The 18,371-nt window shown below is 34.0% G+C and overlaps 1 protein-coding gene across 2 annotated transcripts in view; it reads left to right on the top strand.

Moving 5' to 3' along the window:
• Window positions 1-3,097: 3,097 nt before the first annotated feature.
• Window positions 3,098-18,371, top strand: part of LOC139509700 (probable methyltransferase-like protein 24) — a 30,613-nt gene continuing 15,339 nt past the window's right edge. For both annotated transcript variants that reach the window (XM_071296242.1, XM_071296243.1), the window contains exons 1-3: window positions 3,098-3,176; window positions 8,537-8,659; window positions 10,362-10,433. In XM_071296242.1, the coding sequence (XP_071152343.1) occupies window positions 3,100-3,176; window positions 8,537-8,659; window positions 10,362-10,433 (272 nt within the window). In that variant the 5' untranslated portion in view covers window positions 3,098-3,099. The remainder of the gene's footprint in view (window positions 3,177-8,536; window positions 8,660-10,361; window positions 10,434-18,371) is intronic.

The raw sequence follows: 18,371 nt of genomic DNA, 5'->3' as shown, positions 1-18,371 counted from the left end.
TATATTATGATTGAATGTTTCTACAGGTGTCAGACCACCAGTTAAAAATCCCTTTATGTTGGACAAAATTTTGCAATTTTCACAGCTTTCTAAATATTTTCCCTTAATAAGAATATATAAGTATATCCTGCACCGTACATGTATCATCTTTCTACATGCCAATTTTCCTACCTTTAAAGTCTTATAAGAAAAATCTGACCTTCGGAACACAGGTACTACCAAAATAACGCCGGGTTTTCTTTAATTAGTATACTATGGAGCGCATTTATCCCGAATTTTTAATGCAAACTCATAGACAAGTAAATTTTGACACAAAATGGTCTAAACATATTTCTCTTTCACAAAATTTTTCATTTCTGCAAATTGTTCGGTTAGTTTAAGTTAACAATGACATCAAAAGCACTTTTTTTTTTGTCAGAATAGTAAAATTGAGAATGAAAATTGGGAATGTGCCAAAGAGACAACAACCCGACCATAGAAAAAAAACAACAGCAGAAGGTCACCAACAGGTCTTCAATGTAGCGAGAAATTCCCGCACCCGGAGGCGTCCTTCAACTGGCCCCTAAACAAATATATACTAGTTCAGTGATAATGAACGCCATACTAATTTCCAAATTGTACACAAGAAACTAAAATTAAAATAATACAAGACTAACAAAGGCCAGAGGCTCCTGACTTGGGACAGGCGCAAAAATGCGGCGGGGTTAAACATGTTTTTTGAGATCTCAACCCTTCCCCTATACCTCTAGCCAATGTAGAAAAGTAAACGCATAACAATACGCACATTAAAATTCAGTTCAAGAGAAGTCTGAGTCTGATGTCAGAAGATGTAACCAAAGAAAATAAACAAAATGACAATATTACATAAATAACAACAGACTACTAGCAGTTAACTGACTTGCCAGCTCCAGACTTCAATTAAACTGACTGAAAGATTATGATTTCATCATATGAACATCAGGCACAATCCTTCCCGTTAGGGGTTTAGTATCATACCATCATAACATATATGAGAAGAACATAACCCGTGTCATGCCAACAACTGGTTTTTGAATAAATGTGTTTAGTTCCGATGCAAAGACCCTATAAGTGAATCAATATTAACGCCAAAATATGCAATCTTTAATGACCTGACAACAGTATCGTAACTATATCCCTTCTTAATAAGTCTATTCAAAGGTTTTGTTAGTTTTTGAGGTGAATACTGACACCTTTGTGATTTATAAAGAATATTTCCATAAAAAATTGGATGTGAAATACCTGAACGTATAAGAAGTCTGCATGTTGGGCTATATTTACGAATGATGTCCTTATACCGATGATAAAATTTAGTAAATGTTTTGACTAGTTTATGATATCGAAAACCCTGGTGTAATAATTTTTCAGTAATACATAAATTTCTCTCGTTAAAATCTAAAACATTGTTACATACACAAGCGAATCGTACAAGTTGAGATACATAAACACCGTAAGATGGTGACAAGGGAACGTCACCAACTAAAAATGGATAATTAACGATAGGAAATGAAAAATCATCTCTTTTATCATAAATTTTAGTATTCAGCTTTCCGTTAGTGATATAGATATCAAGATCGAGGAAAGGGCTACTTTTAAATTGGAGGGTGTAATTGGTGGTCTGACACCTCATGCATAACAATCATACTAATAATTAATAACCAATTATTTTGTTATTTATTTAGTTCAAATATTATGTTGTATTGTATACTTTGTTTTGTAATTACAATGATTATTCTGCTCAGTAATGGGCGCCGTGATTGGCAAAATAAAATATCTTGTATCTTGTATCTTGTATCTTGTGTATTTCCGTTTTATCATGCCTTGCTATTGTGACTTTGGATATTTGATTTCGGTAAACATACTGTGGCCACTTTTATTGGACCAAATACGTTTTCACTGTCCAGGGATTAATCTTTTGAATTTTCAAAAATGTCAAAATTTGGCTATATATTGACGTCTCTCCATTGCAGCGTCAGATATTTTCTACAATGACGTCAATTTTTTAATGGACCCTACAGTAATGGCAGACAAATAGCGATAAACTAGATCGTGTTTTAATGTTTCTAGAAATATTATATATATAAGTATATTTTGATGTCGTTTTATTGATAAAAATCTATATTTTTTTATAAAGACAAATGTGTGATTTACATAAGGGTTTGTATTTGATTTTCTATATATATCTTTTCACTCCTGTTAACTATGAGTATCATAATTTTAATGTTATCGAACATCTTAATATTTATGATTTTCAACTAACTTTGAATATCGAATAACGAACCGGCTGCAAACTTCACATACATATGCTAAGATTATAACAGAATGTATCAATGTTTCAATAACTTTTCTTGTGATACTGTTTTCCACTACTTTGAAATAGTAAATGTTGTTACAGTAAGCATGACTTTTAGTTGCCTATATACAAGCTATAAATTAGAGCACACGATGTGCCGAATACAGCCAATAGAATTAGCGAACGAACACACGGTATGCCGTGTACAGCAAATAAAATTAGCGAACGAACACACGTTATGCCGTGTACAGCAAATAGAATAAGCGAACGAACACACGTTATGTCGTGTACAGCCAATATAATTAGTGAACGAACACACGTTATGCCGTGTACAGCCAATATAATTAGCGAACGAACACACGTTATGCCGTGTAAAGCCAATAGAATTAGTGAACGAACACACGTTATGCCGTGTAAAGCCAATAGAATTAGCGAACGAACACACGTTATGCCGTGTACAGCCAATAGAATTAGTGAACGAACACACGTTATGCCGTGTACAGCCAATATAATTAGTGAACGAACACACGTTATGCCGTGTACAGCCAATATAATTAGTGAACGAACACACGTTATGCCGTGTACAGCCAATATAATTAGTGAACGAACACACAATATACCGTGTACAGCAAATAGAATTAGCGAACGAATACACGATATGCCGAATACAGCCAACAGAGGGCGTGATACATAAAAAAAAATTAATTCCAACTTTAAGAACATATATGCTTCATACCATAAATTGACGAGCTCATAATATATTATTCAAATTACCTTTTTTTTTAGGAATGAGGGAGACAATATCAAAGCCAATCTTGTCAGATTCCACCTATCAACAGAACAAAGCGTTTGATGTATTGACAACGTAAGCAAAAAAATTTACAAATTCAAGAAACCGTAATAAATACTTGATACAATACCTTAATTATTGTTTTCGAAGTGGCATCTCTAACCCAGTTTTAATACAAGTAAGTAGCATCTCTAACCCAGTTCTAATACAAGTAAGTGGCATCTCTAACCCAGTTCTAATACAAGTAAGTGGCATCTCAAACCCAGTTCTAATACAAGTTAATTGTCAAACAATAAGCGCAAAACGAATCCTAGTTGCGCATTCAGGCGATGGCTTGGATAGCATACAACTTCCAAAAAAGTCGGAAACGCATCATTTGGGGCACGGGGGGGGGGGGGGGGGGGGGGGTAACTTCGATATTTTTTTGGTAGGGTGTGCCATTTTTGCCTCAAAAAACGTACCCATTTTAATATAACATTCACTACCTATAGTTATATAAATATTTAAGAAAGAATGACCTATACTTATATACAATATTTAAAATATGACCCATGCTTAGCCTTATATAAGCACTAACTCATCATCACTCATAATTCATAAATATACCAGCTACCCGTAAGTTTTTTAATATATATGAATTGACGTCGTTGGTGCACATATATTTATCGTTATATATACGTATATGTAGATCATACCCCAAATCAATATAGTTTTTAAACGTAAATGCATTTTAATATAGGATGTCATTCAAAAGGAGGGTCATTTTTATATAAAATCTCGCAAAATTATGACCCATATTTTTGGCACATCCCCGTATACCCAATAATAGGAAGTTAACCCCCCGTGATTTGGGAGTGGGGGCGAACTTCATTAAATGTAATATTGAATACATTAAATCCTTTGTAAGTCCCTCATTACCCTGTTTGCCGCATGTGCCGCATTTCGTTATTCTTAGAACCATTTTGTAACATTTGGCTTACCGGTTTCTTTGGACGAGGTTTCATGATAGATGAATAACCAACATTTAAATGCTACGTGTAGGGGAGACTGGGGTTGAATGAGACACGGGTTGAATCCCCCTTTAAATAGGAAATGACGTCATGTTTGCGTGTTTTGTGACGTCATTTCTAGCTTGCGTCAAGATGGCAATGGTGATGCCATAGTACCGTTATTGAAGATAGTAAGCAGTAAAAACAGAAAACATAAACCGTGAGTATTTTTTTTAGATATTCAAAATAATTCTTCATCTGCCAATATTATCAATACCTTTCAAAAAATTGAGATAAATAAATGAAGATAAAATCAACGGCATCATATGAGCCATCATATAAACCCTCAGTGCATTTCGTTTCTTCACACGGGATTGCCACGTGAACACCATCATTAAGGGGCAGGTTGTGACAGTGTCACAACCTACCCCATTCCATTTTAATTTTACTCATTTCAACTATTTCTTCCATTTTGACATCATTATCAATCCATAAAGGAATACACACACACTACACACATTCCGTAAAACTTTATTTAAATATTAAATTGTATTTTGAAATAAAAATCGTTCTTGTAATAGACATAAGATTAGGTATACTGTAGGGACAAATGAATCTTCTGCAACAAAAATAACAAATATGTCTATTTGAGCAACATTTGCTTATGCCTTACATGTATCTGTAATGCAAACACTAAAATGGATGTGCACACAGACAACAAGATCGTATACTACACGTAACATGACAGTGCTAAATTGAATATATAGATGATATGAATATGTCTTATAAAACATAACATCTTCATCCATTCTTTAATAAATTATTTTTTTTTAACTTTTCAGGTCTACATGACAAGAACGTATGTTCGTAAAACAAATAGAGGAACAACACCACATGGTATAATGGAAAGAGCAATGAGTTGCGTAGTTAACGAACACCGTAGTGTGAGATCGGCAGCGCCTGAGTTTGAAATTAATCACATGACCTTGACCAGATTCATAAAGAAATGCACAGAAGTTGGTTCCAGTAATGTAACAGTTGGTTACTTTGGTAACAGGAAAGTTTTCAATGACTTACAAGAGAAAGCACTGGAAAGATATTTACTGAATGCCTCTTACATCTACTTTGGACTCACACCTGAAGAAGTTAGAAGACTTGCATATGAATGTGCAGAGTAGTTCTCCATACACATGCCACAATCATGGGTAGAAAACAAGTGTGCAGGAGTAGATTTGTTTCTTCTGTTTATGCGGAGACATCCTAATCTGTCTATTAGAACGTCAGAAGCCACTAGTCTGTCAAGGGCAACTAGTTTCAACCACACCAATGTAAATTTGTTTTTTACAAAGCTTGGAGAAGTGATGGATCGATATAAATTCAGTGCTTCTGATATCTGGAATATAGATGATACAGGTATGATCACAGTACAAAAGCCATCCAAAACTGTCGGTGCTAAAGGAGTAAAGCTAGAAGGAGGTATAACGTCTGCTGAGAGAGGTTATCTTGTTACTGTATGCGGATCCGTAAATACCATTGGGAACACTGTACCACCCATGATGATTTTCCCTATTAGAGATAGACCTCAAGGAGTTTGTGGTGGAGCCCATCCATCAGGTTGGATGACAGCTGAGAATTTTCTCATTTTTCTACAACACTTTGTAAAGAACACCAAACCCAGTACAGCACACCCTGTTTTACTTTTGTTAGATAACCACAATTCTCATCTTGCTGTAACAATACTTGCCTTTGCAAAACTCAATGGAATTGTAATGCTCTCATTCCCTCCACATTGTTTCCACAAGCTTCAAACATTGGACAGGACTGTGTATGGTCCATTGAAAAGATACGTTTCAACAGCACAGGAATGTTGGCTGAGAAATAACCCTGGAAAGCCAATGACTATATATGACCTACCTGGGATCTTGAGAGAGTCTTGGCCGAATGCTGCTACACCAAGAAATATCATAAGTGGGTTCAGAGTAAGTGGAATATTTCCAATGAATCCTGATGTTTTTGAAGATACTGACTTCGCACCTTCATATGTAACAGACAGACCAATGCAAACCATTTCTGATGACTTGACACAAAGAGAACAAATGAGCGACGAATCTCAACCCGCTGTGCCGAATAGTAATACAAATGAAAAAGAGTCAAATGATAATCAACCAGAAGAAGCAGATGAGCAACACGAGGGAGAAAAATAAAATGAAAAACAAGACAAAACTGATAACAATCAAGAACAGAGAAGTGACCCTAACGAAGAATCTAATTTGCAAAAATATCTTCAGGAACGACAACGAGTTCTTGTAAAGGTCAGAGGTGACGGACACTGCCTTGTTTATGCATTTCAGATTTGCATGGAAGCAGAGTTAAATGAAAAAATCGGGACTGAAGAGATTTTTAAAAACCTGAGAGTTGAAGCTAATAGAAATAAAAACTTCTACAAGGATTTCATAACTGATGACCAAGATTTAATTACCGAGGTTAACAGTTACATTGACAAAAACAATTATATGTCTGGAACTCCGGTATTAATCCTTGTGCTGTCATGCAACGTGTATCAAGTCTTTGCCAATATAATAACAGTTGAGAACAACAACATATCTCAGCTAACGCAGTTACCAACTACGTCATCGGCTGACAGAGAACGAAATATCTATCTGGTTTTGACAGGACAACATGCAGCAGCACATTACAGTGCTACAATCCGAGAGATAGCAGCAGGTCATCGGGATCACAGAAAGAAAACAGCAACATCATTTGACCCAAGCGAAGTACGACCATTTCCAAAAGCACCTCCATTGAAAAACCCTAGAAAAACTTCAAGTAGAAAGAAAAAGACTGCTACTCTCACCGATACACCAGAAAAGAACGCATTTGAAGAGGAAGAAAAAAGAAAATGTCAGAAACAACAAAAGACTGTTAAACGAAAGTTGCCCCTCCAAAAAAGCACGAGAAAAACCAACAAACAGAAACAGATGAGGAAATCAAACAATTCAGACGACGAAGATGAATGTTTTGCTTAGTATGTCTAGAACCATATTTCAACAGTAAATCAAGAGAATCTTGGATTCAGTGCACTAGTTGCAAAGAATGGGCATATGAAGAATGCACCAAAGGAGACAAAATATTTATATGTCATAATTGTGACTCTGATGAAGACTAGAAAGACGATATGGTGTACTGTTGATACAAATATATTTAGACTTGAATATAAAAATTCTTGTTGAAACCTTATACTTTTCTTTCATTTTATACAACAAAAAGGATTTACAAGATACCAAAGTCCAATGTAAATTAAGAAAAGTGGGAGTAAAATAAGTAGAAACTTGCATTACTCTAAAGAGAGAAAATAAATAAACAAGACTATTATCTTATCTCGGAAACCAGTTCCATTCCAAACGACAAAGCGCAAACGAAACAAACAAGAAAGGAAAAACAATGTTAACATTTAGCTTGAATAGCTTGTTTTCTCATATTTATATTCTATTGTTTCTGATTTCGTAAAAATATTTTTGTCCAACTTTTTATGCAATTCAAAATCCATCGGGAATATTGAAACAAGATATATACGTTTAACCACAAAATCAACAAATAGAAAGACCGATAAAAAAACTGTCATATCACTTACTAAGTATGCAGAAGTTAAAACAGTGGTTTATTGCATTGCAAAAAAATGTCTTTTAAAACAATATTCGTTGAATGTGAAAGATTTGAGTACTTTGTCCAAGTCTTTTATCTACTGTCTGTTTCTATGTATGTTGGTGTTGTCTTTTGTTGCAGTTCAGTGTATCTGTTGTTCCACTGTTTTCCACCTATAGTTGATGTCTTTTCCTCGGTTTTAGTTTATTACCAGAATGTGATTTTGCTTAAACGAAGTATGACTATTGAACAGCGGTATACTACTGGTGCTTTTATTTTATACTTTATATCCACTTTTAAATATGGTCTTGGGCACACATAACAACAAAAAAAGCAAACGTATACATTTGAGCATATAAATAGAGCTTTTTCATTTGTATGTATTTGTCACAACTTGCCCCAACCTATGTCACATCCAACCCCGCATAAGAAAGCTGTGAAAATTGCAAAATTTTGTTGAAAAGATAGAGATTTTGAATTTGTGATCTGGCACCATAATAGTCAGAAAACATCTACAAATCCACTTACAACAGATCCGTGTCAATACTACATGTTCAGATTTACTTAGCCCTGCGCCAAGAAAGTCCTTATTAATACCATATGCGCCAAGAAAGTAGTGAACACTAAGACAAATATCTACCAATTACTCCAAACCCCAGAATCGTATAGATATTTACATAACAGAAGACGAATGCAATCTGGGGGAAAAAAAATCATAGTAAGTAATTAATTTATCATAATTTTTTATTTTACTGTTTTATTCATAACTGATACGGTTGTCAAATAAGTCTTTATCTGTTTCAGAGATTTACTTCAAGTAGGTGGAATTGAATACAGATGCCGAAATTTAAAAAATAGGGGAAACTGGTATGACTGCAATTCCTTCCCGTTCAAAGTAAGAAAGCCATGTTTGGTGTATTCCTTTGGGTAAGTATTAATTTTACGTTGTGTACGTGTATATGCATGGTGATTTTCTTGTTAATACATTATAATGCATACTAACTCTCATTTCCATTACTTTTAAATTGATTTATAAGATCAAGAAATACAGGACCAAAGTTTTTAGATGGAAATCAGTTGTATTTGGGACAAAAATAAAAAATAAAACTTCATCGACGGGTTAAATCAGAATTTTGAAAAATCCACTCTCAGCTTGGAAATAAATGGAAAGCATCAACTAACGCAACTTGGTAGTGACATAAAATCTCTATGACGTTGTTTCTAGCAATGAAAACAACGTCAAATTTTAACGTCCTATTTCGCGTTTTCTACATAAGTTTCTAATTTAATTCTTAATGTATGAACTGATAATTATTAAAAGGAAGAACTCTGAAGTGTTATGAATCATGTAAGTACCGATGCACTGACTACTGAGCTGCTCTCGAGGAAAAATAGTTCACCATTATGCAGTATGTAGACGACAAACTCGGATCACATGTTACACGTGTCTATATTATATTGAACAAAAGCTAAAAAAAAAAACCTCAAAACCGCATGCGTGTGTTTAAAGAATCTGAAATATTAGATCCAAATTCCAGTGGTAATAAATGTTATTAATTCCTTGTCACTTTAAATATACACTTTATTAGGTCTTTCCACTTTTCTGTGGAAAGACCTATTGTTTTTCTTCTGATTTTTTTTTTTTCTTCCGCCAAATTTTGTTCTTGCGATAAACATTTGTTTCGCAATATGTCGCTTAGATATTTGGTATATGATATCGAACAGTTTATGCGCTTTTGAAATTTACCCTGCGTAACCGAATACTTTTCTTTGTAGGAGTTATCTCCCCAAACACTGTTTTCCTTGTGCTCACAACTCCTTCGCAACCGTAAAAGATAACGACAAATTTATTTTATAAAATTGCTCGTTATATCCTTCGCATGATTTGTCCAATTTCAACCGAAGCAATATGAACGCTCCATATGAGAGTTATTTCCCTTTTTGTATTTGAAATTTTAAAATGTATTTTAAACTGGAACACCATAAGTGATAGAGACCTAGGATCTTTTGATTTGAGGTCCTTGGTCCAAAAAAATGAAAATTAGGTCAAGGTCAAAGGTCAAGGTCATATTCTAATTTTTGAATTTGTCTTATTTTCACTCATTTTCATTAACCTTTTAAGATATCGACAAATTATTTTGTATAAATTGTTAGTTGCGACATGTTGTAACTAAATAATTTTAGTTGAAAGGGTGCGTAAACAATGAATGGGAGTTTTAGCCCCTATCATATCTTAAATTATGTTCAAAGTGATATAACTTATTAACCATACATATTAGAGACTAGGGTCTTTTGATTTAAAATCCTCAGTTTGTGACCTTGTAATTGAGGTCAAGGTCATAGGTTAATTTGACGTTCTAGATTTTGACCTTTGCTTTAAATTCATATCTATATATCATAAAGCCATATGAGCTGACATATTAGACTGATTTTTTATACTTTAATATCAAAATAGATATTAACTGGTGGAAAGACCTTCAATTGTTCTCTGAACAATTGGTTTTTAATTTTATCTTTTTTTGTTTTTCAAGAGCATTATAATTTCACAGGCTTTGATATTAGATTCTTAATAACAGCTAACAACTCTCTTATTGTTCCATACATAAATCAAGAATTTCGTATTTTTCAGAATAAATTACGATTTTCGATTTGATGACGAAATGGCTATCCTTGGTTGTGAAGTTCATTCATTCGACCCAAGGTATGTAACCATGATTTTTGTGTATATACGTATTGCGCATATAATCGTAATTTCTACTATAAGGTCCCCATCCCCATTTTCCTCGAATCCCGTATCCGCCCAGGGCTATAGATCTTCAACACTACACATGTGCATTTACAGTAGATACATCTTCAACATTACACATGTGTATTTAAACTTGAAAATGTATGTACATATATGTTTACATATGTTACTTTAAGTCCATCTTCAACACTATACATGTGGGTGTTTTTGGTATGTAAATCTTTAACACTACGCATACGTATTTTCAGTACACTACATGTGTATTTGCAAATCTTCAACACCACATAAGTCATTTGTATTTCCATATAAGAATAAGAAAGATGTGGTCAGAAATGCCAATGAGACAACTCTTCACAAGAGACCAAATTTCACAGAAATTAACAACTATAGGTCAACGTACGGCCTTCAACAATGAGTACAATTCATACCACATAGTTAGCTATGAAAGGCCCCTAAATGGCAAATGTTAAACTATTCTAAAAATAGATCTTCAATGTAAATTATTGCGTGACGTCAAATGTCTTGCACACCAAAAATTAAAACACATATCAAATTATAAATTAGCGGCATTAAGAGGGATAAGTGTATTTACTATGTTGAACGACCTGCATAATGACATATGATGAGATTACGAATTCTTCAGTCTTTAAGTAAAACCTACAAAATTTCCGTCGCTTTATTTTGGGAAAAGGGGGGGGGGGATATAAACTGATATCATTTGAAAACACAGAAAATGTTTAATTTTGAATTCCTCCGAAGCGGTCGACCAGGAGTGCGGTAAATAATTTCAGTCTGAAATAATGCAAGTGTGATGAAAAAGTATCTAAATTATGTTCAGTGGAGAGATGCAGCGCTTACATTTCTATTTTTGTTGAGAGGGAAAATCCAAATAGACCACTTTCGAGTTCATCCGTCACCGGAAAAAACCCGTCAATTATACGCGTCTTTATGACGTCATTTACCAGATAGAGGGGGTCGCCTGTATCCCTGCACTATTTACGTTCATCAAGCGTCTTGGTGATCGTCATTGTGCAGGATAAACGCATGCACTTGTTTCTATCCATAGGAAGGTCGACTATCCATTTAAATAGAAGAAGGTGGCTAACGAAATTTTTTTTAGGTCACGACAGTCTCCGCTTCGGAGTCTTTTTCTACCCTTCAACTTAATGCTAAAAATCCCTACCTTATATGAATCGATTCAGTGAATATTTTCCTTTAACACTAAACTAATTTCATAATCCCCACAGTGTTCCTCTTCACGGTAATCTACTCTCAATTCACTAAACCCGGTCGAAAACTTGAACTACCATCTTTTCAATGTATCTACTTCCGGTTGTGGGCAGAATGCTATCTTTTTAAAAACGAAATGATTCTGTAAAATTACCAGGTTATTTTTTTCATTATCAATATATTTTTAAAGATGGAATTTCACCGAAATAAGTACATTTATGGTTGTTATGTAAAAAATCAGAAAGTCAGAAACTAATTTGAATGAATTCGATAATACTAGAGAATTTCGATTGTACATGGTAACTCTAAAGATTTTCATCGATCTTTTATTTTGGAGGTAAAAAAAGGATTCAGATTTATAAGAATTAGGGGAAAGAAACTAAGTCAATGAAAACAAAATAAATTTACTGCGATGTCAACCGGAAGTAGATACATTGAAAAGATGGTAGTTCAAGTTTTCGACATGGTTTAGTGAATTGAGAGTAGATTACCGTGAAGAGGAACACTGTGGGGATTATGAAATTAGTTTAGTGTTTTAAAAAGGAAAATATTCATTGAATCGATTCATATAAGGTAGGGATTTTTTAGCATTAAGTTGAAGGTTAGAAAAAGCGTCCGAAGCGGAGACTGTGGTGACCTAAAAAAAAATTCGTTAGCCACCTTCTTCTATTTATATGGATAGTCGACCTTCCTATGGATAGAAACAAGTGCCTGTGAGGATAAACTAGAAATAATGGTTGTTCTTCGTATACACAATTGACTGGGAATAACGTAGGGGACTAAGAAAGCAAACTGAATATAACATGTTCTTCGTACAAACAAATGACTGGAATAACGTAGGGGACTAAGAAGGCAAACTGATTTTAACTTGTTCTTCGTACAAACAATTGACTGGGAATAAAGTAAGGGACTAAGAAAGCAAACTGATTATAACATGTTCTTCGTACAAACAATTGACAGGGAATAACGTACGGGACTAAGAAAGCAAACTGATTATAACATGTTCTTCGTACAAACATTTGACTGGAATAACGTAAGGGACTAAGAAAGCACACTGATTTAACTTGTTCTTCGTACAAACAATTGACTGGAGTAACGTAAGTATTCTGTTCCACATTCAATGTTTATTACATGTTTTCATATTTATCCGGAAAAAATTGAACTGAACCGATTTCTTAAATCACCGTATTTATAGACTACCTTTAATTTCTGTGACACCGTCCGCATCAACTTTTCAACACATGGAAAATGGACGACTTTTTTTACCTTCTGAAGAAATCAGAACATGTTAAAATCAGTTTGCTTTCTTAGTCCTTTACGTTATTCCAGTCAATTGTTTATAGGAAGAAAATGTTAAATCAGTTTGTTTTCTTAGTCCCTAACGTTATTCCCAGTCAATTGTTTGTACGAAGAACAAGTTAAAATCAGTTTGCATTCTTAGTCCATAACGTTATTCCAGTCATTTGTTTGTACGAAGAACAAGTTATAATCAGTTTGCTTTCTTAGTGACTTACGTTATTTCAGTCAATTGTTTGTACGAAGAACATGTTATAATCAGTTTGCTTTCTTAGTGACTAACGTTATTCCAGTCAATTGTTTGTACGAAGAACATGTTATAATCAGTTTGCTTTCTTAGTGACTTACGTTATTCCAGTCAATTGTTTGTACGAAGAACAAGTTATAATCAGTTTGCTTTCTTTGTCCCTTACATTATTCCTGTCAATTGTTTGTACGAAGAACATGTTATAATCAGTTTGCTTTCTTAGTGACTTACGTTACTCCCAGTCAATTGTTTATACGAAGAACAAGTTATAATCAGTTTGCTTTCTTAGTGACTTACGTTATTCCAGTCAATTGTTTGTACGAAGAACATGTTATAATCAGTTTGCTTTCTTAGTCCCTTACGTTATTCCCAGTCAATTGTTTGTACGAAGAACAAGTTATAATCATGTTTGCTTTCTTAGTCCCTTACGTTATTCCCAGTCAATTGTTTATACGAAGAACAAGTTATAATCAGTTTGCTTTCTTAGTGACTTACGTTATTCCAGTCAATTGTTTGTACGAAGAACAAGTTATAATCAGTTTCCTTTCTTAGTCCCTTACGTTATTCCCAGTCAATTGTTTGTACGAAGAACATGTTATAATCAGTTTGCTTTCATAGTCCCTTACGTTATTCCCAGTCAATTGTTTGTACGAAGAACAAGTTATAATCAAGTTTGCTTTCTTACTCCCTTACGTTATTCCCAGTCAATTGTTTATACGAAGAACAAGTAATAATCAGTTTGCTTTCTTAGTGACTTACGTTATTCCAGTCAATTGTTTGTACGAAGAACATGTTATAATCAGTTTGCTTTCTTAGTCCCTTACGTTATTCCAGTCAATTGTTTGTACGAAGAACAAGTTATAATCAGTTTGCTTTCTTAGTGACTAACGTTATTCCAGTCAATTGTTTGTACGAAGAACATGTTATAATCAGTTTGCTTTCTTAGTCCCTTACGTTATTCCCAGTCAATTGTTTATACGAAGAACATGTAAAATCAGTTTGCTTTTTCGGTCCCTAACGTTATTCCAGTCAATTGTTTGTACGAAGAACAAGTTATAATCAGTTTGCTTTCTTAGTGACTAACGTTATTCCAGTCAATTGTTTGTACGAAGAACATGTTATAATCAGTTTGCTTTCTTAGTCCCTTACGTTATTCCCAGTCAATTGTTTATACGAAGAACATGTTAAAATCAGTTTGCTTTCTTAGTCCCCTACGTTATTCTCAGTCAATTGTTTGTACGAAGAACATGTTATAATCAGTTTGCTTTCTTAGTCCCTTACGTTATTCCCAGTCAATTGTTTGTACGAAGGACAAGTTAAAATCAGTTTGCTTTCTTAGTGACTTACGTTATTCCCAGTCAATTGTTTGTACGAAGAACATGTTATAATCAGTTTGCTTTCTTAGTCCCTTACGTTTTCCCTGTCAATTGTTTGTATGAAGAACATGTTAAAATCAGTTTGCTTTCTTAGTCCCTTACGTTATTCCCAGTCAATTGTTTATACGAAGAACAAGTTATAATCAGTTTGCTTTCTTAGTGACTTACGTTATTCCCAGTCAATTGTTTGTACGAAGAACATGTTATAATCAGTTTGCTTTCATAGTCCCTTACGTTATTCCCAGTCAATTGTTTGTCCGAAAAACATGTTATAATCAGTTTGATTTCTTAGTCCCTTACGTTATTCCCAGTCAATTGTTTATACGAAGAACAAGTTATAATCAGTTTGCTTTCTTAGTCCCTTACGTTATTCCCAGGCAATATTTTGTACGAAGAACAAGTTAAAATCAGTTTGCTTTCTTAGTCCCTTACGTTATTCCCAGTAAATTGTTTATACGAAGAACAAGTTAAAATCAGTTTGCTTTCTTAGTCCCTTACGTTATTCCAGTCAATTGTTTGTACGAAGAACAAGTTAAAATCAGTTTGCTTTCTTTGTCCCTTACGTTATTCCCAGTCAATTGTTTGCACGAAGAACATGTTATAATCAGTTTGCTTTCTTAGTCCCTTACGTTATTCCCAGGCAATTGTATGTTCAAAGAACATGTTATAATCAGTTTGCTTTCTTGGTCCCTTACGTTATTCTCAGTCAATTGTTTGTACGAAGGACAAGTTATAATCAGTTTGCTTTCTTAGTCCCTAACGTTATTCTCAGTCAATTGTTTATACGAAGAACATATTATAATCAGTTTGCTTTCTTTGTCCCTTACGTTATTCCAGTCAATTGTTTATACGAAGAACAAGTTAAAATCAGTTTGCTTTCTTAGTCCCTTATGTTATTCTCAGTCAATTGTTTATACGAAGAAAATGTTAAATCAGTTTGCTTTCTTAGTCCCTTACGTTATTCCCAGTCAATTGTTTATACGAAGAACAAATTATAATCAGTTTGCTTTCTTAGTCCCTTACGTTATTCCAGTCATTTGTTTGTACGAAGAACAAGTTATAATCAGTTTGCTTTCTAAGTCCCTTACGTTATTCCCAGTCAATTGTTTATACGAAGGACAAGTTATAATCAGTTTGATTTCTTAGTCCCTTACGTTATTCCAGTCAATTGTTTATACGAAGAACAAGTTAAAATCAGTTTGCTTTCTTAGTGACTTACGTTATACCCAGTCAATTGTTTGTACGAAGAACATGTTAAAATCAGTTTGCTTTCTTAGTCCCTTACGTTATTCCCAGTCAATTGTTTATACGAAGAACAAGTTATAATCAGTTTGCTTTCTTAGTGACTTACGTTATTCCTAGTCAATTGTTTGTACGAAGAACATGTTATAATCAGTTTGCTTTCATAGTCCCTTACGTTATTCCCAGTCAATTGTTTGTCCGAAGAACATGTTATAATCAGTTTGCTTTCTTAGTGACTTACGTTATTCCAGTCAATTGTTTGTACGAAGAACATGTTATAATCAGTTTGCTTTCTTAGTCCCTTACGTTATTCCAGTCAATCGTTTGTACGAAGAACAAGTTATATTCAGTTTGCTTTCTTGGTGACTAACGTTATTCCAGTCAATTGTTTGTACGAAGAACATGTTATAATCAGTTTGCTTTCTTAGTCCCTTACGTTATTCCCAGTCAATTGTTTATACGAAGAACATGTAAAATCAGTTTGCTTTTTCGGTCCCTAACGTTATTCCAGTCAATTGTTTGTACGAAGAACAAGTTATAATCAGTTTGCTTTCTTAGTGACTAACGTTATTCAAGTCAATTGTTTGTACGAAGAACATGTTATAATCAGTTTGCTTTCTTAGTCCCTAACGTTATTCCTAGTCAATTGTTTATACGAAGAACATGTTAAAATCAGTTTGCTTTCTTAGTCCCTTACGTTATTCTCAGTCAATTGTTTGTACGAAGAACATGTTATAATCAGTTTGCTTTCTTAGTCCCTTACGTTATTCCCAGTCAATTGTTTGTACGAAGGACAAGTTAAAATCAGTTTGCTTTCTTAGTGACTTACGTTATTCCCAGTCAATTGTTTGTACGAAGAACATGTTATAATCAGTTTGATTTCTTAGTCCCTTACGTTTTCCCTGTCAATTGTTTGTACGAAGAACATGTTAAAATCAGTTTGCTTTCTTAGTCCCTTACGTTATTCCCAGTCAATTGTTTATACGAAGAACAAGTTATAATCAGTTTGCTTTCTTAGTGACTTACGTTATTCCCAGTCAATTGTTTGTACGAAGAACATGTTATAATCAGTTTGCTTTCATAGTCCCTTACGTTATTCCCAGTCAATTGTTTGTCCGAAGAACATGTTATAATCAGTTTGCTTTCTTAGTCCCTTACGTTATTCCCAGTCAATTGTTTATACGAAGAACAAGTTATAATCAGTTTGCTTTCTTAGTCCCTTACGTTATTCCCAGGAAATATTTTGTACGAAGAACAAGTTAAAATCAGTTTGCTTTCTTAGTCCCTTACGTTATTCCCAGTCAATTGTTTATACGAAGAACAAGTTAAAATCAGTTTGCTTTCTTAGTCCCGTACGTTATTCCAGTCAATTGTTTGTACGAAGAACAAGTTAAAATCAGTTTGCTTTCTTTGTCCCTTACGTTATTCCCAGTCAATTGTTTATACGAAGAACAAGTTATAATCAGTTTGCTTTCTTAGTCCCTTACGTTATTCCCAGTCAATTGTTTGTACGAAGAACATGTTAAAATCAGTTTGCTTTCTTAGTCCCTTACGTTATTCCCAGTCAATTGTTTATACGAAGAACAAGTTATAATCAGTTTGCTTTCTTAGTGACTTACGTTATTCCTAGTCAATTGTTTGTACGAAGAACATGTTATAATCAGTTTGCTTTCATAGTCCCTTACGTTATTCCCAGTCAATTGTTTGTCCGAAGAACATGTTATAATCAGTTTGCTTTCTTAGTGACTTACGTTATTCCAGTCAATTGTTTGTACGAAGAACATGTTATAATCAGTTTGCTTTCTTAGTCCCTTACGTTATTCCAGTCAATCGTTTGTACGAAGAACAAGTTATATTCAGTTTGCTTTCTTGGTGACTAACGTTATTCCAGTCAATTGTTTGTACGAAGAACATGTTATAATCAGTTTGCTTTCTTAGTCCCTTACGTTATTCCCAGTCAATTGTTTATACGAAGAACATGTAAAATCAGTTTGCTTTTTCGGTCCCTAACGTTATTCCAGTCAATTGTTTGTACGAAGAACAAGTTATAATCAGTTTGCTTTCTTAGTGACTAACGTTATTCAAGTCAATTGTTTGTACGAAGAACATGTTATAATCAGTTTGCTTTCTTAGTCCCTAACGTTATTCCCAGTCAATTGTTTATACGAAGAACATGTTAAAATCAGTTTGCTTTCTTAGTCCCTTACGTTATTCTCAGTCAATTGTTTGTACGAAGAACATGTTATAATCAGTTTGCTTTCTTAGTCCCTTACGTTATTCCCAGTCAATTGTTTGTACGAAGGACAAGTTAAAATCAGTTTGCTTTCTTAGTGACTTACGTTATTCCCAGTCAATTGTTTGTACGAAGAACATGTTATAATCAGTTTGATTTCTTAGTCCCTTACGTTTTCCCTGTCAATTGTTTGTACGAAGAACATGTTAAAATCAGTTTGCTTTCTTAGTCCCTTACGTTATTCCCAGTCAATTGTTTATACGAAGAAC

Source organism: Mytilus edulis, unplaced genomic scaffold (assembly GCF_963676685.1).
Source record: "Mytilus edulis unplaced genomic scaffold, xbMytEdul2.2 SCAFFOLD_119, whole genome shotgun sequence".
In the NCBI taxonomy this organism is placed as follows: Eukaryota; Metazoa; Mollusca; class Bivalvia; order Mytilida; family Mytilidae; genus Mytilus; species Mytilus edulis.
Note: the sequence above shows the minus strand (reverse complement) of the source record. Positions and strands in the feature narration are given on the sequence as shown.